Source organism: Oncorhynchus keta, chromosome 12, assembly GCF_023373465.1.
Source record: "Oncorhynchus keta strain PuntledgeMale-10-30-2019 chromosome 12, Oket_V2, whole genome shotgun sequence".
NCBI classification, from domain to species: domain Eukaryota; kingdom Metazoa; phylum Chordata; class Actinopteri; order Salmoniformes; family Salmonidae; genus Oncorhynchus; species Oncorhynchus keta.
Window position 1 is genome coordinate 16,601,873 of NC_068432.1, and position 21,015 is coordinate 16,622,887.

Genomic DNA, 21,015 nt, shown 5'->3' on the forward strand with positions numbered 1-21,015 from the left:
GCAAAACAAAACAACCCGACATGGAGACATCAATAAAAAAATCCCTCCCATGAAATGCAGAACATTTGATCATTATTTGAGGGTGGCGCTTCAGATATCTGACAGAATATTGGATTGGAGAAATGTTTCTTGCTCAGTTCTCTCAGGGTCTTATTTGGCTCATGTGGCCTCATTAAAATAGCATCTTAATTACATAGATTCTCTTTCTTACACTCATTCCTTCTCGGGGCTTTGAGGACTGAACAAGAATACACCATAGAGCTCCATTCCAATCTGTTTTGCTCCAATCTATATCTGCTTTGCTCCACTCACTGTTTTTACAGAGCATGTTTTGTTGATCTACCCGGTACAAACATTGCAACACGATGGACAACCACATTTTAGGGGAAGATAATATTTTTTGCCTGTAAAGTTATGTTGTTTTGAGTGTCATTTGAGAGGTAAAAACATAAACAAAGGTAGGTATCCGATTTTGTCGCCTGTTATTTTTCCAAAAGCTTCCACTTGATTCGGTTGTCGGTCTTTAGCCCTCGTCTAGGGGCTCCTTTTGACCCCTTTCTCACTAAAGTGCCAACCCGGACGGTACTGTCCTGGCTTGGATGTTATCTTTCACATTGTCCCATCCAGCACAGTTTCAGCAACTTTGGTGGATGTGGAACCAGGCAAGCCCAGTAGAGCATGGCTCGGGTTGACATGGCTCGGGTTGGCATGGCTCAGCTCAGTAATCGTGTGAAAAGGGCAATAGGGTATCAAGTCCAACGTTTTAGGAACACCAAACCAGTTTTAGGCTATTTTGTTTAATCCACCCTAGATGATGTGCAATGATAAATCAGACCACTAGGGAGGACACAAGAGCTAACATGGTATATGACCTCCTGTGAAAGCTATGATCAGAGACCAGCTCCAGATACTGAGAGGGGTTAAATCCCTCTCTCGCTCTCTCTCTCTGTGTTAGAATTGGTGTAGGATATATATATATATATATATATATATATATATATATATATATATATATATATATATATGAAATTGCCCGTAGACACTGATCTTGGGTCAGTTTAGCATTTACCCCACCAATGGTTAAAATGAGGATTGGGGAAGGGGAAGTTGATGGTAGATCTGTACCAACAGGAAACTTCACACCGTAATGTAAGTATTCAGCCAGGACTATGTTCTGTTCTGTCCCCTATCTCCTCTATGCTCACTTTGTCGATGACTATAGGTTAGCGGAGGCTGTGGCTGAAAGGCTGCGGTTGAAAAGTGGCTCACTGGCAAAGTACGGCTGGTACATGTGAGTTTCTATGGCAATATGCCCCCGGGTCGAGGGTTTTGATATTTTTTTGCCTGATGAGCGGCATCAGAGGCAAAACGCGCCGCATCATGTGTACAGGTGCACATTTACCGTGTGGTGAATGTTGCGCTTACACATGGAGCTAACCCCTCCTCCTCTCCACCTTTCCCATGATGCAGTATTAAAGGCACAACTTCGGCAAGGATGATTTCGACCTGTCGTGTGTTGACTTGTCTTCTCAGTAGACAAAAAATATCCGTAGGATACTTTCATTATTTCTCTTTTCTACCCTGATGTTGTTCTTTGATCTTTGTCGAGAATACTTTTTTTGGCGCTAGCAGGAACTTGAGCTGTAAACAAATCCAATTGAAGTTTACCATGGTAAAAAAAAACAAGCATGCTGTGAATGATGTTTCCTAGCTGGCTATTTTCATTTGGACCCAGGGGCTTCCCTCATGCTTCTTTCCACCTGGCTTTACTACCCATGCTTCTGTGGCAGGCACTAACTTTACTCTGCTCAGCAGTTTACCATGGTACACTAAAACGGTTTATTTATCAATGTTATCGTGGGGAGATTTTTCAACTTTTCCCCACACTTCAAAAGAACAACGGACCAAACTGCTGACTGAGCCTAATTCATTTCTTCTTTTTTTTTAATCTCTTGTTCTTGAATGAATTATTATTTAATTATAACCCCTCTTTTTTGTCTGTTTTCTTCTCCCAGTTCTAATAACTGCAACCTTTGATGACTTTTGGATATGGCTTTTGATGATTTACACACCGTGTCAAGCAGCAGCACTCTCTTGTATTGGATGATCCTATTAGTTTTGCAATATGCAGTACTCATCATCAACACCATTGCATACTTTCCAACCACTTGTCAATAAAGTGAAAGTGAAGGAGTTTGCATTGACTGACTATGGATATGCATTTGAACGTTATCCTCCAAATCTCTTTTGTCACTGTTGAACCATGTAAGAGTTGAACATAGTCACAGCAAATAGAGAACAGAAGTGCAAAAACACCCATGCTTAATGCATTGTTTTCAGTGTGGTATTTTTTATCCAATACCCCATTTTACATGGAGGCCAAGCTGTCATTATTGGTGTCTGTAAATGTTGACCCAAGCCAATTGCACTCCAGCTCACTACATATCATGTAAGAGTAATAGAACGTGCTTCAATGACAGAGCCTCCCAACGGTGTTGCACTAAAAGTGATGTTAACCTCTTCTGACTCTAAGAATAGAGCATAGGTGCTAAGACATGCAACTAAGAAATTGCTGTTATGTTTTTGGTACCACTTCATCGTATGTGTCTGTTCTACAGTTAAATCAATTACCAAACTATCTCCTACTACTAAATAGTAAATTGTGTCAGCAGTTACATGTACACACCATGCTGATGTTAACGTAACAGCTGTATCCTTTCCACTTGCTCTTAATCAGTTAAATATCAGTTAAATATACTATTTTGCTTACTCCATCCCACCAATATGAACTATTAACTGCCGATAGGTTTAGGGTTGAAAGTACAAAAGGGGAATGTCTCCCAGAAGTCATAGGAACAAAGGTGTGCATGTGCTGCTACCAAAGTCAGACAGAGGGTAGGGATACCCCAGTTCCCTCTGAAATGCATGACTTCCACAGTACTCAGTATTTCTTCCTGTCATGTGTGGGTTTCTAATTGTACGCTGTATGACTGTGCCTAATAAATGGAGAACTTGTCAGACGTGCACCGGCCAAATCTCTTCTTGTATCTCTCGCTCCTTCCCTGTCTTCTCTTTTCCCCTCTGTTTGTTTCTGGCTCTTGCTCTCTATTTCTCTCTGTCCTCTCCTCCCCTTTCTCTGTCTTGCTTACACCCTTTTGCTTTCTACGTATGTTTCTCTGACTCAGCTTCTCGCCATCGTTCTCCTTCCTTTTCTTAGTATCTTCCTCATGCCCCTGTGTCTCTGACTCTCTCGTTCTCCCCCTTTCTCTGTCTTTGTATCTCTCTCCATCTTTCTCTCCCTACCCAGCCTTTTATGTTGGACTCTCTCACTCCCTCTGTCCCTCCCTGTTTCTCTTTCTCTCTTTCCCTCCTCTTTCTTCTCTCTCTCTCTTTCTGTGTTTGGACATGTGGAAGCTCTGGAGCCTCATTGACTGCATTCCTCCTCCTCCCTCTTCTCCCCTCTTTCTCTTCCTTCTCTTCCCGTCTCTGTTGTTTTTTCCACCGCAGGACTCCTCTTAGCCCCTTGCCCGGCATAGAGCCCTACTGCGAGGGGCAAGACGCCAGCAGCTACCGGCCCCCGCCCTCCAGCCCTCAGTGAGTGTGGCTACCTGCACCTTGTTCAGCCCGCCCCTCAGTCAGTATGCTGCTGGCTGGCTTGGCCGCATGCTTCCTGTGCTGGGCACGGTCACACGCCGGTTCGAGCAATTGGGGCCCTAAGCACCCTCGCGGTCCACTCACAGGAGATGAAAAATTACAGCTGTAAAAAGATATGCACTAAGCAACCTACCTGGGGTCATAGTGTTTTATAGTCCCCAGAGATGTCATAGTCTTAGGTGTCCAGCTGGGGGTGATGTGTGTACAGCATTGTCGGGTACAACGTGCCCTTCTTTGAGAAACCTGTTAAGCTGAATTTAAATACATTCAAATTGGGATGAAAGCCCTAGATCCCGATATCTCCGATTTTTTCCTGAAATTGATCAAATAGCAATTTGAACCAGTACGATTAATGGTATCCCTGAGGCGTGCACAAACGTAGCGCGATATTAGCCGGGACTGACAAGGATTTTGAGATTCAGGGAAAAAAAGGCATCTGACTCGCGATCAGACTGCTCCAAACTCTAATTGACATATAAGCCACGGCATGTGGTGTACCTACAATCAATATAAATAATTCAGTCATAAAAGTGCCTGATTCAACATTGCACAGGAGGCAATGTATTCAGTTCTCCAGAGATGGTAAAAATTGCCCCCGATGTTGACCGCCATGCTGTACATGTAAGATGAAACCACTCCAGTGTTGAGAATGATCCAAAATCCCATTTTGCCTATAATTTGAGTCGACAGCCAACCTCGTCCCATTAAAGGTTTCTACTGGGCGTACATACCCAGAATCCTCCTCTCTCTCTTCCCATCTTGTGGGGTTCATTGGTCGGGCTGCTGCTGCTTCTTCTCACGCCCCACCCCCTAACTGCCCTCCTGTACCATGCACCGGGAGTAGCCCATGGCTCCGGCCCGACCGATTTAAAAACTAGCACAGGTGGAACAATGGCATTTGAAGTCTGGGATGTATTTGGAAGTCACCGTATGGCATGGCTATACAAAGGGAACAGGTCTGGTGTACAACAACTGGAAAGCAATTGATTTGGTTTATTGATAACATCTAACATTTATTGATAACATCGGCGAGATCGATATTCAAGAGAAGCTGACAGTTATTCAGAAATTATGACAATGTGTTATTACTGCCCCATTATACCTTCTTTCCCTGTCAAAAGTGCGAATTACTCCCAGAGTTATTTGAAGTCTGGGCTATTCGGCTCCAAAACCACAGTTTTAACACATCATTCAAATAACTCTGTGGCAGTTACCAAGACCCACCCACACAGTTTACAAACAAATGCAAGGACAGCACTTTTGACTGGGAATGATCAAAGATTGTGACTTTAAACATAGCAAATATGTTTCCATAAAAATGTTATCATTCAGTACCGGTAACAATTTACTTAAAACGTGCAGGTGTAATGCATTATGCTGTTATAATGCATCATAGGACTTCTTTCATAGCTAGACATATTATAAGCGTATTATACGACAAAGGTTCATACATGCTTATAACAAACATGCATGTTTTCAGTAAAGTGTTACCAAAGTACAAAAATTATAATTTTTACAGCATAGATTTGAGACTTTTGGAAATGTTCATGTGGCTGTCAGCAGTACGTAGTCACACAATACGTAGTGGTTATACGCTGAGTGTACAAAACATTAAGAACAGCTTCCTAATATTGATTTGCATCCCCCCTTTTGCCCTCAGAACAGCCTCGATTTGTCGGGGGATTGACTCTACAAGGTGTCAAAAGCATTCTACAGAGGTGCTGGCCCATGTTGACTCCAATGCTTCCCACGGTTGTGTCAAGTTGGCTAGATGTGCTTCGGGTGGTGGACCATTCTTGAGACACACGGGAAACTGTTGAGTGTGAAAAACCCAGTACCATTGCAGTTCTTGACACAAACCGGTGCATCTGGAACCTACTACCATACCCTGTTCAAAGGGACTTAAATATTTTGCCTTGCCCATTCACCCTCTGAATGGCGCACATACCCAATCCATGTCTCAACTGTCTCAAGGCTTAAAAACCCTTCTTTAACCTGTCTCCTCCCCTTCATATACACTGATTGAAGTGGATTTCACAAGATACATCAATAAGGGATCATATCTTTCACCTGGTCATTCTATGTCATGGACAGAGCAGGTGTTCATACTGTTTTTTACACTTAGCGTATGTCAGTTCTAACATAAATACTTATTCCCAGGTCATTTCGCTGTGGTCTCACTAGTTTGTCTCATCTTCAGGCAAGCAAGTTTTTTTCACTGTTCCTTTGTTGTCATTAACAATAACTATTTTTTGAGGCAGAACGGACAACATACTGTAGAAATCTCCCTCAGGTTGGTATGTCACAAAAAGTCTTAGCTGAATGTACCTTGTGTCCTTCCAGATTGTTTGCAGCCAAGCAGCCCCTGAATCTCTTTGTGACGACCCCACCCCTGCACACCTGATTTTCTCCTGGCAGTTGCGTTGTCACATCCTAGTAGAAACGCTGGCCCTCTTTTCCATGCGTTTGCTGTTTTACTCTCAGCTATTCTGTTAGATTCCTTGAAAAGTCGAGTATTTAATTGTTAAGTTTATTAGCGTATGTGTAATAGTAAGCATACAGCGATGGTGCCAAATGGTGCTCATGGTACTGTAGACAAGCTCATGGCACAGTACAGAACATACAGTGACATACTAGAGGTGTAATGTTTTATCCCTAAGCCCCTGTCATTTTACAGCATGGTATTCAAACCAGAGATGATCAAGAGAACCCTCATGAGGTTGTCACTCTTACATGCATGTATTGTCCTCATCTGCTTTACTGCTAAAAGTCATTCTATAACCAGTGTGAATACATCTTTGCCTCATAATAAATTGAGCGGTGAAAATCTTACCATGAACAATGGCACATTCAGCAGATGCCAAATACTCTATTCAAAAGTGATTTTTATAGAAACAAATAAACAAGCCAGCGTACAGTATAACATTTTATAGCTGTGACGAGTTCTATCAAGACTGAAATATGTGTATAGATAACATTGCTTCTGATAGCTATTTTCTATGTATTGAACTTGTTGATGTAGTTTTAGATGTTATGAACCACATGAGTAGTAGATATTGAATATTTAGCTGGAAGTGTCTTGAATGTGGGTGTGCACTGTGTCCAGTGGAGGCAGATGTGTTTGCCTATGTCACGCACTATACTTGAAGAGCCTGCACCACGACAGACGGTGCCTTCTGCAGCTTTCCATACGTAGCAGAGAGCGAGAACGTCATTGTTTTTCAATACGGGTCATCGACTGTCAGTTGCCTTGGAAACTCAGCCCCTCCATTGCCACCGCAGCCATTACAAGCACAGCTAAGCCTTAGTGAAATACTAAAAAGCCTCAGCCTTGCATTGTATTTTGGTACTCAGAATAAAGTATTATTAAAACAGCCTGATTTTGCTCTCTTTTTTTCTGGAAAATGCTTGTTATTCCTCATTTCTTGGTGTAACATAAATACTCTCTTGACTAAATGGTATTTCACATTTCTTCCAAATGAATAAAATCCATACTAATAAAAATACATATAGACTGATTTCTACAATGATGCCCTTAGAATTGACTGTTTTCTAAGTTGATATTCTGAACATTTTGCCTTGCATGCAAAGCACAATTTGAAATTCAGATAACATGTAAATATAGCCATCACAAATACATACAGTGTGAATGAGGCTCGAGAGTTTGTGGTCCAGGGAAGTTGGAGTAATGACAAGACTTTTTGGGGAAAAAATGATGGCAAAAGGGACGGATGCCCACGGCTAAAGATGGTCACCTGAATCCTAAGGATGGGCAATGGGAATGTGTGGATGGGGTGAGGGCATGTTAGTCATTGCCTCTGGTTGGCTCTATCATAGGTTTATGAAAAGTCGATGGAAATGTCAGCTGGTACTGAAAACACATTAAGCATTGTTATTCCACTGAAATACACTTTAATGTTGTGACTGACTTCACATCAATTACACTACCATGACTGAGAAAAGTATACTGCACAATGGAAATGTATTACTCAATCCGACATGATTCGTGATCAGCACAGTCTCCTCATGAGCTGTTCAAGTGATGCAGTTGAGCAAATGGAATGTGAACAGACAACATAGGTCTGTTAACCACGTACACCAAGGAGACTTTACTCAGTGTATCATCTGACTCCCTACCAAGACCATACACCTACAGTTTAACTCAATAGTGTCTGCATATCAAGTAATGTATGACGTTGCATAGGAGAGCAGTCCAAAACCCTAAAGTTGCTGCTGCACATGGTCCCTCCATATCCATTCTCTATTCATAACAAAATGTATAACATCCGATCCCTGTTTTGTCAGATCAAATCATTGGTGCATGGTAGCAGTGCCTGAAATCCCCAATTGAACTTCAGGCTCAAACTAAACTTGTAACTGCACATAATCTGATATTTATTTTGTTACCTAAAGCATGGCTCTTTGAAAAGCCTTTTTTTGTGGATGAATGGCTTGTCATCTCTTACTGGAGACTTTATTTAATATATTTGATCGTAATTTTCAGCTAAAATTATGCCTGACAGTAAAAGCATCGACTGAAGGGCTTAGTTTGGGTGTTTGCCGAGTCAAGTTGAAGGAGGTCGTTGAGCAAACATTGACTAGCCTTCTGTCTTTCCATTGTTTCTCAGGTCCTCCTCTGGTAAGGTGAGTCCGGAGAGTATGCGTTCCATGGAACCACCATCGGAGGGTTCAGAGGACGGCCATGGCATGAGCATGAAGAAAATCCCTCAGAGTCCTGCGAAGAAGGATGAACTCTCCCTGTACAAGAAAACCAAGCGAGCAATAACAAGCAAAAAGTACAGTGTCTCCAAGTACGAAGCGGAGGCAACCACACCCATCGAGCTGATCAGCAGAGGCCCCGACGGACGCTTCGTCATGGACCCCAGCGACATGGAGATGATGTCTATCAAGCCCAGGCGAATCGAGGGCTTCCCCTTTGTTGAAGAATCGGACCTCTATCCCGAATTCCGCCAGTCGGACGAGGAGAACGACGATCCCGGGCCCATGCCCCCTGTCATGGCAACCCTTCGACCTCACCAGATCTCCCCAATCTCCAGCCAGGAGTCTTACCTGCAACCACCGGCCTACAGCCCCCGCTTCCAGAGGCCCATGGAAGGTATGACCATCATGGAGAGCAGTCGGCTCCAGGCCACGGGGCAGATCCGAGGCTCCCTGCACCACAGAGCCTTCTCCCATGGCCACGGTCACTTCTACGGTTACCTTAGCAGCCCTGGGGAACCCGAGCCTCCACCCCCTTTCTACATGCCTGACACCAGCCCTCTGAGCTCTGTCATGTCATCACCCCCTTACCACACCGAAGGGCCCTTTGGTCACCCCCGCATCCCTGAGGAGATGGGGCAAGGAGATATTCTACACTATGGCGTCTCAAGCTTCCCTCTTCCCCTGACGCTCACCTCTTCCTCTCGCTCCCCGGAGATCTGGCACAGACCCGATTTCCCCTTTGCGAGTCTGGAAGGGCCCCACTTCATTTTTCCACCCCACCACCCTTTGCATCTCCACCGGGAACCCTTCTTTCCTCCTCCCCATGTTCTTCCCCCTGCTTTCCAGCCCTCCTCCCTCCAGGTGCCCTCATACCCTGGTGTCCTGCAGCTTGAGGCCCCAAAGAGCCGTCCAGGCAAGTCTCCCAGCACGTTCAAGCCTCGGGGCCTTCCAGCCAAGCGTTTAGCTATGCAAGAGGCGCAGAGTCTAGGGCAGCTAAGACACACAAGCCACGGTGTGGGTGTGCCAGTTTTGCCTTACCTCGACCCAGCAGCCCACATGGGTGGCCCTAGCACATTCAGTAGCTTGGACACCCGGTGGTTCGAGCCCACCCCTCGGCTCAGTCCCAGGCAGGTTCGTAGGATGGAGCCTAGCATCATGGTTCTCCAACCTTCCCGCCTCTCGCCCCTCACCCAGAATCCCCTTAGTTCCCACGAGGGCTCCCCAGAGATTGTAGTGCGACCCCGTCCCCGTCCCAGCATTGTCCAGCCCTCCATACCTCCAGAGATGTCTGAGATTACCCTGCTTCCCCCCTCTTCAGCCAGCTTCTCCTGGAGGTCCTCTCCCTCGTCCTCTCCCGCCCATGGCCAAGGTAGCAGAAGGGCAAGTCCCAGCTACCGCTCCCACATGGCCTTTGCCACCTCCGCCACAAGCTACCCATCCCAGTCCCCATCACCCCCTGTGGAAAGCAGCAACATGTTTGGGCAGATGCCATCCCAGAGGAGAACTGAGGAGGAGGTCCTTCCGTGTGAGCCCTCTCCACCCCAGTTGTCAGCTTCAGGGTAGGTGCACTAGGCCTTCAGGGAGGGAATTACTTATCTGCGCCAGTATACATTTATTTAAATTGTTAGGTTGCTTTGTGTTCTGAACACAGTGACATTGAGGACCATTATGGTTCTACTAAATGCACTTGTCAGGACAATTGGGATAATTAGGGTCAAATTGGGGTTGGACTCGATGTAAACATTTTTTAAGTAAAGATCGATTGATTCTAGTTTTTAGACTTGAGATATGATTTCATTAAGGGATCGAGTTCTTGACGACAAATTGACCGGGGGACTCTTACATAATTTATTGCAATGGCATTTTGCTGTATAGATTTATTTGATGGGCTTAGGAGTTCTGTCATTCTCAAATCGATTAACGCTGCTTTTCATATCAGAAATCAACTTTCAAATATCCATCCATGGAATCTGTGAAGCAAGTACTGTACCAAACTTGTCTTTTAACAAATCACAATTTGCACATTTTCCTCTAAATCTGGACTCGGTGGAACAACTACTTTGTGACCTGAGAAGATGATAAATGTTTTGCTTCACAGATTACCTTACAGACCTTTCAGGGCTAAAGTAAGTCTTTGGAGAAAATGCCATTATTATCTAAACCATTTCAAATGCATTGCGCAGTTTGTTTGATACAAGCCCCTAAAAGCCTGGAATAAGAGAGACATCACCACAGGATCCCTGGTTTTCCATGTGTTTCATGCTTTACCCTGCTTTCACCCAACAGGAGGAATCCCATATGTGCATCCCAATTGACTCTCAGACAAAACAAATGCCATTGCTGTGTATAACTCTTAGGCCTTTTAGGACTCCTTATTTATAATGCAGAGGGTTCTTTTAGGAGAGTCCATCTCAGCAGGCACAGGGGGGCCCATCTTCATCCTTAGTAACCTGACTGCATGAACCGCCTCTTCCCTGAACCTTTCACCCCAACCCCACCCCTCCATTGCCCCCAGGACACCCCCAGGTCTGACTGCCAGGGGAGGCTTGTTGGGCGAAGTGTGTTGCAGGGATCTGTCCGCTTTCATGTGTTGCAATGTCTCCATCATTATTGATTAGGGGCAGTTGGTCGTTCTTGATGGCTCCTGGAGTCTTACCTGCTTTGTTTTTTATTGATCTCAGCTATCTGGGCAGCGTTGTTGTGACCAGGTCCTCTACACCACAATAGGTAAGGGTTGGATCCATGTCTGAAAGGGGGGGGGGGCAGCAGGTGGGGCTTTGAATCACCTCGTCCTTTAAAGGGGAATACGAGTCATTGGGTCTTGCTTTGTTAAGTTTGTTACTCCAGTCAAGTTCATCTCCGTTATTTATTTTTTCCTTTTTTTCAAAGTAGCTATGCATTTTGAGTTCTGCAGTATTCAATAATGTATGCATTCTGACATACGTATGCATATGTCACCTTTTATGATAATTGATTTGGAGATTAGACACGTATCCCTGAGACAACTTCATGCTTGAGAGATGTATGCTAACAACACTTGTCATTTTTCGATGAGGCTTGTTTTGATTTACTCCCATGACAGCTGACATGTACACAACAAAAGCTGCAAGAAAGTCCTTGCACAAGCAGGCCCCAGTCCAAATGTTTGTGTTCTTTTGGCTATAGAAGCATTATGATGTACTGTATGATGGTGTTACCTTGGCAGCTTAGCTGCACTTCTCCTTTTTTTTGTTCCTTCTTTTGTGTCTTCAGTAAGAATGTGTAGTAGATATCAGAGGAAAACGATATGTACCTGACAAATATGATAACAATTGTAACAGCCCTTTTCTAAGCCTACCCAAGTGTATATTATAAGTGGTCCAGGCTGTACACACTTAGAAAAAAGGGTTCCATTTGGCTCCAGGTAGAACCGTTTTTGGTTTCAGATAGAACCCTTTTGGGATCCATGTAGAACCCTCTGTGGAAAGGGTTCTTCATCGAATCCAAAAGGGTTCTACCTGGAACTAAAATGGTTATATCTGGAACCAAATAGGATTCTTAATAGGGTTCCCCTATGGGGACAGCCAAATAACCCTTTTAGGTTCGAGATAGCAACTTTTTTCGAAGAGTGTAGTAGTATAACTCTCTCATCTGGTCTTATGGCAATGGGCACTCTGTTAGGTCCTCTTTAACATATACATTCTTGGCATTCCTCTCAAGCAGGAGACATATTATCCTTTCTTACTCAGGGTGTTTTGGTATGATGACACCAAAATGAAAATATTTTGGACCTATACTCTTAGGAAATATTTTATGTGATTAGCCGTCTGAACTCCCTTCGCTCCAGTCAGTATGAAACAAAGCACGCAAATAACCTAATTACACTTGTAAGTTTGGACTACAGAACAGTTCTCACTACCAAGTGAAGCAAGTGTCCTTCCAAAACTGTTGATGCACTTCTTTGATATTGTGGGGAAAGTATAATTTTTAGGTCCACTCCACAGCCCTATGAAGTGCTTTTCACAGTATTCCCCTTTAAAGTCCTGTTCCATGTGCAAACTGCCATGCATGCCATCGCTAAATATTGCTATTCATTATTTTATTTTTAAGAACAAGTATCTGATTAAACTCTTGTTACATTTGTTGTCCGAGTGCTTAGTTTTGGTTTTGGCTTACCTTTCGTTATGTGACTGTTCCCAAGTAGCCATTTCCCCTCCCGCCATCTCTCCCCCTGTCAGCATGGTGAAGCCCATTGTAGACAGTATCCATGTCTATGAATACATATTGATGATGCTTTGTCGCTCAGCTGTGATTTCCCTCCTCCACTAACAGCCTTCCATTTCTCTCTGCAGCCACAGCTGGAGGACAGCCCCTTTGTGATGCTATTTGTTTTCCGTGCCTTGTGAGAACCTGTTTGTGCAGAATCTGTGGGCTGCCGTTTTAAAGTGCCTCAGTATCTGGATAGGAAGACTGCAGACAAAAGAGATGGCTGAGAATACTCATTCATGTTCTACAAATTGCAATTTTCTTTCAAATTTGCGCCTGTTATTTTCAGATTCAACAAATCATAGGACAGATTGTGTAAAATACAGCAACACTGTAGATTCAAGTCACACAAACATTCCTCTTGATTTTGTTTGACCAAACTATTAGCTTGGTTCAGTCAAAAACCTCAGGTGTCTCATTGCTCCAAACTTTAGGTAATGTGAAGCTGACTTTAGAAGGTTTGGTTCTTGAAATTTTAGTGCCTCATGTAGAAGGAAAGGCCCACTTGACAGAAGTTCCTCAGGGTTACATGTGTTCTCCCTCCTTTTTTTGTTCAGAAGTCGTCGAGGTGCGCCGAGTGCCCCTGCGGGGCCTGAGAGGTTTGATGCACTGAGATACCAACGTATTAAAAAGGCCAAGAAGACGATGGTGGTCAACAACAACAACTCCAAGTCCAGAAGAAAAACAGGTGAGGCCTCTGACATTGTGGATATATGGTCCTGATGTAAGACGATGGTTGATTAACACGTACATTTTGAGGCATACCACACATTTGACAGATATTGTGTCTGGCTGACTCAAATTTGTTTTCAATTGCCATCTATGTTTTGAGAGACTTCATCACAACAGGATTATCAAGGACTTCCTCTTTCACAGGCGTCAATCAGATTACATATATGCATCATACTATGCTATCTACTCAGCGGCACGTCACCATGGTGTGATAAGGTAGTATGGTGTGATACTTTTCTCATCTCTATTACTCTGCCGTAGTGGTGGGAACACCAAGGTAGTTCCCTAATGAGTTCTGCAATTCTCCAGAAACCTAACTTTGACACCAACTTTCTCCATAATCATGACAGAAATTATAGTAGTACTTACACCGGTATCAAATGACTGTAGATGATCAGTTAATAACAGCATTTATCTTTTGAATCATACAATTCAATGTCTCACCTATTCATGTTGCATTTCCAACTTATGAACTTAGTTGAACCCTCCTAAGATAAGTATCCACTTTCCAAGGATATTGTGCACAAATAACCATACATGGTGGTATGCTATGGGGAGTGGTACGGTGTAAAGCATTTACCCTGGATTGGAACTGAGCTCATTTTCTAACTCAACCACCCTGTGTTCTGACCCATTGTTTCCTGTGTGTTTTGCATTCCTTACCTTCCCGCCCAATGTCTGTCCTATAGCAACCAGGACCCTTATTCTCTACCTCTGCCCTCTTATCCTGACCTAAGGCTCTCTCACCTCTGACCTGCCTGTTGCTATCCCCCTCCCATCCTCCAGGTGTCTCCACCTCTCAGACCCAGCAGGACTACACCTCTCAGGTACTCCAGCCCGAAGAAGTTCTCTACCTCCGCAAGAAGAAGAAACGGCCCATCAGACAGGACCCGTATGCCCGCTTCTCCGCTCTGCTGTTCCGCCGCCCGCCCCAGGAGGACCAGAAGGCCATTTTGGCCAGCATGGACAACATGGACCCAGACCATGTCACTTTCCTTTGAGCCTGTGGGGGAGTCAGGTTACACTCTTCCCCAACATGCCACAAAACCCCACCTGGAAAATGACCCCTCAGTCTAAAAGTTTGCTCATTCCCCAACATCAATCAATGGTTTACATTTATTTTTTTAAAGAAATTAAAACGGTAAAACGGTGGCTACCCAATGTCTTCAAAAGTTTTACTCCAGTGCAAAACATTTCATTTGAGGAAAGCAATATTGTGTGCTTCAACATTTATTATTTTCAAACACATTTTCTAACCATTTAGAAAAGGACCCATCTGTCTGAGGTTTTCACTTACTATCTCATCTTTATACTACAGTATTACTTTGTTGTTTGCAGAAGAGGCTTAGCTCATGGCCTCAGTGTCAAAACAGCCCATGAAGCCTAGTTAGGTCTCAGTTTACAGCACCTTGCTCACCCTAGTCTCCTCACCTGCCTCACTCTGCCAGCCCTCTATCACTTCCCAGAGACTCATCCCATCCACACAAGGTTCTCAATTACGTCCGACAAAATATACCTCAGAGCACAGGACATGGCACCACAATGACAAGGCTCAGCTAGCTGAACACAACTGTATTGGCATATGTTTTTATTATTGTTATGATTTATTTAATTTTATTTGTTCAAATTTGACACAATTTGAATCATTCTGAATGTAAAAATCGAATTGGTCACAATATATATACCATAGTATGTTTGGGTTGATGTAGGTCTACTTACAGTTGTAGAATGATATCATGCTCATCAAAAATCTATCTCTGGTCTCTGGTCTTTTGACACACCATAAATGAGGTGTTCATAATGACTATTAGGGAAATGGAGCATGTTATGCTTTACATACAGTATATGATATATTGTGGACGTACAGTTGCAGCCATCAATCATCATCATTCTCTTGGAATCATTTAGAAGTTGATTGTACATTTGAGTTATTCTGTATAAACTTCAATTCCATTTCATTATCACTTAACCCCATAAAGGAAACGGTCATTAATTCCCCTTGTGGGGAAGATCTGTCGTAAACTAAGCACATAGGCTCATAGATCTATTTTGAATAGGGCGAGGGGAAGGGATAAAGTTGGGATTAGGCTCCATTTAAACAGAAGTGTACTGTACTGTATGCCACTCAAGGCATGCAACCACACACATTCAACCTCACACATTCTATACAACACATGCTACTGCCCTAGTTACTATTCAGGTTGGACTTTGGGTCTGTCGCATTGTCTGGGAAAGGGTTTTGCACTGGAGCAAAATCTTGGCTTTTACTGCTCTTTATTTGATACCATCTTCACTTCTACTAGCACACTTTGTAGCCTTGTGTAGTAGTTCTGAGGGCTCCATCTCCTATTTAAAAAGTACTATAGTAATGCCAAAAATACTACAACTTCCTTAATCAATAAAAACAACGTGTACTGTACTGAGAGGAGGATAGGATTTTGTGCCATAGTATACTATAGTATTTTTTTTTCATTCATATGGGAGGGCCTGACTCAATGAACAAAAGGCTTATGATGGCCTTTTATAGGGCTTCTTCTGGTTGCCTGCTTAGGTTTATGTTTTTTTTTTTTTTCTATTTGTTTATGAAAGTAACTGCCTTTGTTGGCCATTTCCTGTATTTGTAGCCTTGGCATTTTTTCTCATCGTGTGCTTGTATTCATGTTGTCTATTCCCCTATAGAAAGATCAATGGAGGGGCTTCTTGTGGCATAACAGGGCTACGCAGAGCTGCTAAAGTTTTTATTTTCTCAAATGTGTTTTTCTGTCATTGAAGGGTGCTTCTTTTTTATAAATCGACATGTTTCATTATCATATAGATATAGACATATTAAAGCTGAACTCATTCAAGCTGAACCATGTGAGTCATGACAATGGGGGGTGATCTGGTGATGGTCAGAAAAGGAGAGGGGTGTTAGGAATGGTTTCACCCATACATGTAGGAACACAGGTGCTACTGTGCACTTGAGACCTATTCATATATTTTGGTTCAACCGTTTGGTTCACTGTTGGTTTGAAATGTCTCTGATTATGGAAAGCTAGCACTTAGATTTGGGTATATTAACAAATCTCCAGCAAGCCGATACTTTCCAGCAAAGTCTCTCATTGGGTATCTTATTGATACTGTACAATAAAGGCACTTAAGAGTTGCAACTTCAGGTGCTAACAAGGTCATCGAATCTGAAAGTGGTACTGCTACTTTCAGAGGAATGACAGCTATACCACCAATCTGAAATGATACTGTAATTGATCATACTTGATGTTTTAAGGTTGGTGCAGTATAACCATTAAACAACATGCTCTGTACATACGCCTTTCAACATCCATCTTGGTGCTTTTTAAGCAGGATGTGTAGATTGAGTCTGAATCATGGATGACAATGCTCATGTTTATTTTATGTTTTCATATGTTGAACTTTTATACTTTGTCTGCGTATGTATTTTACAGCATAAACATATGACATATTGTGGAGGGCTAGATGCCAAGTCGTGTACCTTAAACATTTAAATGAAGACAAAAACTTAGCTAAAGAGGAAAGTCTCAAAGTTATACTGTGGTTTTATGGAGCCAGGTTAGTGTGTTCGGTTGGACTTTTTTTGTGTCAAATGGCCACCATTTCTTGATTTTTGTTTGACAGTACAGGACTTGACTGGTTTATTACCAATTTGTGGCTAAACTGAACCCGAGAGTTACCTTTGGTGCAGACAGCAGGATCAGGATATTGTAATAATCAGTTAATCCCCAACATTACACCTGTAAACACAATGACACTGTTGTCAGTATAGGATGATACTTTCAATAATTAGCATACTATTCTCTTCTGAGTCTGGTGATCTTGAAATCTTCTTTAGTTTGTGTTGATCCAACAGGATTTATCGAAGCTGTAAAGCTTGAATAAATTCAACTGTTTGAAAGGTAGATATTTCAACACAAATTGTACATGTGAAGTCAACATCAAGGTGGTTTGTTATGGCAGTAGCATTCAGAAATATGGCAAATGTTTTACAAGAAAATATGTAGCTGCTTATTATGTCACGGCCATTTATTTTCAAACCCTCCGTCAAAAGAATTATATCAAAATGAAGATCCAAAATGCAAGGAACATGTTCTATAATATGAAATATATTTAAATATATTGTACATACAATTATAGCATATATTGCCCAATGTATTATGAAATTATATATTTTAAATAAGTTGGACAACATATGCAGGCAGTTACATCATATTTTGGATTTCATCAATGAAAATCGTATTTATGTAGAACACTTTTTCCACAAGGGTGACTACTTGCGCCAAAGCAATTGTCAGTGGTTCAGATAAGGAACTATTGTCCAGTTCTAGTAAGAATATATAATATGTAATGCTACATGCAATGTTCATTTTAAGATGATTTTGTTGTGAAAATGGTCAAGCTATTATTTAATGTAATACTTTCAAAGGGAATATTGTTATAGTTTAATTCATATTCTGGATATGAATCCTTATTATTATCACAATTTGACAAGTTTGTTAGGTCTAGTTGGGCTGTGTGATTTTGATACTGGACGCTTATGACAGATTTGATCACCCATTGACTTAGTTTTGACTGCATTTCTAGCTTGCAGTGTCACAGTACTGTCATCAGTATCAGAGAACTACTCTGGGCAAGTCATTCATTCTGGTGAAATAACAGCGTTGATATTGGTGCTGAATTTAGTGGCTGGTGAGGGCCGAGGGACATGTGAATAATTAGGACTCACAATAAAAACAAAACATTTTGTTCCATGCAAGAAAATAGGACACTCTGTAGGCTCTTTGTTAGCCTGTGCCAGGTTCAATGGAAATCTTTGAAAACGTAAGCCTCTTTCATAAACCCATTTGACTTTGCCTCACTTAAATGTGAGTAAACTTAAGTTAAAAGACACACACTGCCGTTCAAAGGTTTGGGGTCACTTAGAAATGTCCTTGATCAGAAATAGTGGAGACATTGTTAATGTTGTAAATGACTATTGTAGCTGGAAACTAAATGGAATATCTACATAGGCGTACAGAGGCCCATTATCAGCAACCATCACTCCTGTATTCCAATGGCACGTTGTGTTAGGTAATCCAAGTTAATCATTTAAAAGGCTAATTGATCCTTAGAAAACCCTTTTTAAATTATGTTAGCACAGTTGAAAATGGTTGTTCTGATTAAAGAAGCATAAAAACTGGCCTTCTTTAGACTAGTTGAGTATCTGGAGCATCTGACAAGTTCAGAAGAAAGTTATTTGTTTCTGGCCATTTTAAGCCTGTAATCGAACCCACAAATGCTGATGCTCCAGATACTCAACTAGTCTAAAGAAGGCCAGTTTTAATGCTTCTTTAATCAGAACAACCATTTTCAACTGTTTCAGCTAACATAATTGCAAAAGGGTTTTATATTGATCAATTAGCCTTTTAAAATTATAAACTTGGAGTAGCTAACACAACATGTCCTTGGAACACAGGCGTGATGGTTTCTGATAGTGGGCCTCAGTACGTCAATGTAGAAATTCCATAAAAAAATCAGCCATTTCCAACTACAATAGTCATTTACAAAATTAACAATGTGTTTCTGATCAATTTGATGTTATTTTAATGGACAAAAAAAAATTGCTTTTCTTTCAAAAACAAGGACATTTCTAAGTGACCCCAAACTTTTGAACGGTAGTGTATATTATTGAAAATGAGCTTTGTTTCTGAGAGAAACCAAGTCCCATTTAAAATGAAACAATTCTATCACTGAATTTAACCATCATCCCAGTCAAAAACTTTGTCAGCCAAAAAAAACCTATTGAATGACCATGGTCATTTTAGACATTTGCCTATATTGAAACATGAACCACAGCAACTATATTGATACATTGTCGCATTATTTACACAGTAACTCTACAATACATTGTGGTCCTTAAAGTACCAGCAGAATAATGTAGAAATCAGACGAAAATGCAAACTGGCCTTTTGCAGATATTTGTAGAATATCCCCCTAAAGCTAGCAAGGGCCCTGTGTGTCATATTCTGTTGTTTCTGTACATGTCTGCTATGTTAGTCGCTGACTAAACTCAACTCAATGGCGAGGGAAGTCTCTGAGGACAAACATAGTTATAAGGCAAGTGTTTCAGTATTGACTTTGGGCAAATCAATGTAATCAGAGCTGATTTCCACAAATCCAACTCCGTTGGTGGAGTTCATCAAAAACTTCCTTCGCCAAGTAGTTGAGTTAAGTCAGCTACTATGTTAGCTGAATGTAGAGAAGATGGTAGAAACCTCTCCAAAGTTTAATAAAGAGGACACAACTGAAGTGTTGAATAACATTCGTGTTTTTGCTTTCAGTGAGCACACAAAAAATCACCAACATTCAAAACATTTAAAATGTTTCAATATTGACCATAATTATCCAGATAGGGCGAGTAACCCCATTTCTTTTTTTCACAATGTCGTCATTTAATCATTAATGGCCTTCACAAGAGATTTCCACAGAGTCAAATTCTTTTGATGTTTAAAATTAAGAATATAAGAAGTTGAGCAGTAGAATGTCCCTCTTGAAAATACAAATATATACAATTTAATGTGCAATGTATATGGATTAACATGTACATAGTGTATAGCAGAGAGATCATTGCATGGTGAAGTGTCTGATTGCTGCTGTGAAAAGAGAAAGAATGCATATACGATACTGAAAATATATATATAATGTATGTATGTATGTATGTATGTATGTGTGTGTGTGTGTGTGTGTGTGTGTGTGTGTGTGTGTGTGTGTGTGTGTGTGTGTGTGTGTGTGTGTGTGTGTGTGTGTGTGTGTGTGTGTGTGTGTGTGTGTGTGTGTGTGTGTGTGTATGTATGTATGTATGTGTATATATGTGTGTGTAAGAGAGGATGTGTAAAAACAAACACTCATTTAGAGGTCATTATAATCAATATTTTTGGGAATATTATACATTTGCCCATATGCTGAGTCACTGGATATAAGACAGCTTTTGATATTGAGTATGGAATTCTGTCGCAGGAGAGGGATCTTGATATCACAAAACTGACAAACCTGAACAGTAGAATGAAATAATAGCTTTTTGCTAACATTAAGATGCAATCAAAGCACATACATTGATCCACCCCTCCCACAGTTGGGATTTTGAAGTAGGGCCTCTGCTATTGTATATCACAATGGATAGGGTCACTTCCCATTCAAGGGAATGTGGACCAATGATTGGTTGTCTTAGGCCAAAATATGATGCTTGCCTAATATTTTTGCTTTAATAATGAGTTCAGTTGCTGCCTAATCATGCCACGGACTAAAGCAGTGGAACGTATTGTACCATTTATAATGCTGAAATAAGTTATTTAAGTTCAAGTGAAGTCTAAATATTTTAAGAATAATATATAGATATAGTTTTTGAAATTTCAAGACAATGCACTGAATATCACATGTAATAACCAAGCTCTCTGTGTGTTGTGTGTGAATACACTCCGATTTGACTATCATAATAATAATAATATAATATATTACATTTAGCAGACACATTTATTCAAAGCGACTTAGTCATGTCAAAAACAAAAAAACGCATGGTCCCGGGAATCGAACCCACTATCCTGGCATTGCAAGCTCCATGCGCTACCAACTGAGCTACAGTGTATTATTTCACCCACTTAATCATGTGTAACT

The 21,015-nt window shown here is 41.6% G+C and overlaps 1 protein-coding gene across 2 annotated transcripts in view; it reads left to right on the forward strand.

The window, feature by feature from the left end:
• The window catches only part of igsf9bb (immunoglobulin superfamily, member 9Bb), a 197,757-nt gene extending 179,401 nt beyond the window's left edge, over nt 1–18,356 (forward strand). For both annotated transcript variants that reach the window (XM_052457764.1, XM_052457765.1), the window contains exons 18-20: nt 8,283–9,935; nt 13,179–13,309; nt 14,140–18,356. In XM_052457764.1, coding sequence (XP_052313724.1) covers nt 8,283–9,935; nt 13,179–13,309; nt 14,140–14,354 — 1,999 coding nt within the window. In that variant the 3' untranslated portion in view covers nt 14,355–18,356. The remainder of the gene's footprint in view (nt 1–8,282; nt 9,936–13,178; nt 13,310–14,139) is intronic.
• The last annotated feature ends 2,659 nt before the right edge of the window (nt 18,357–21,015 follow it).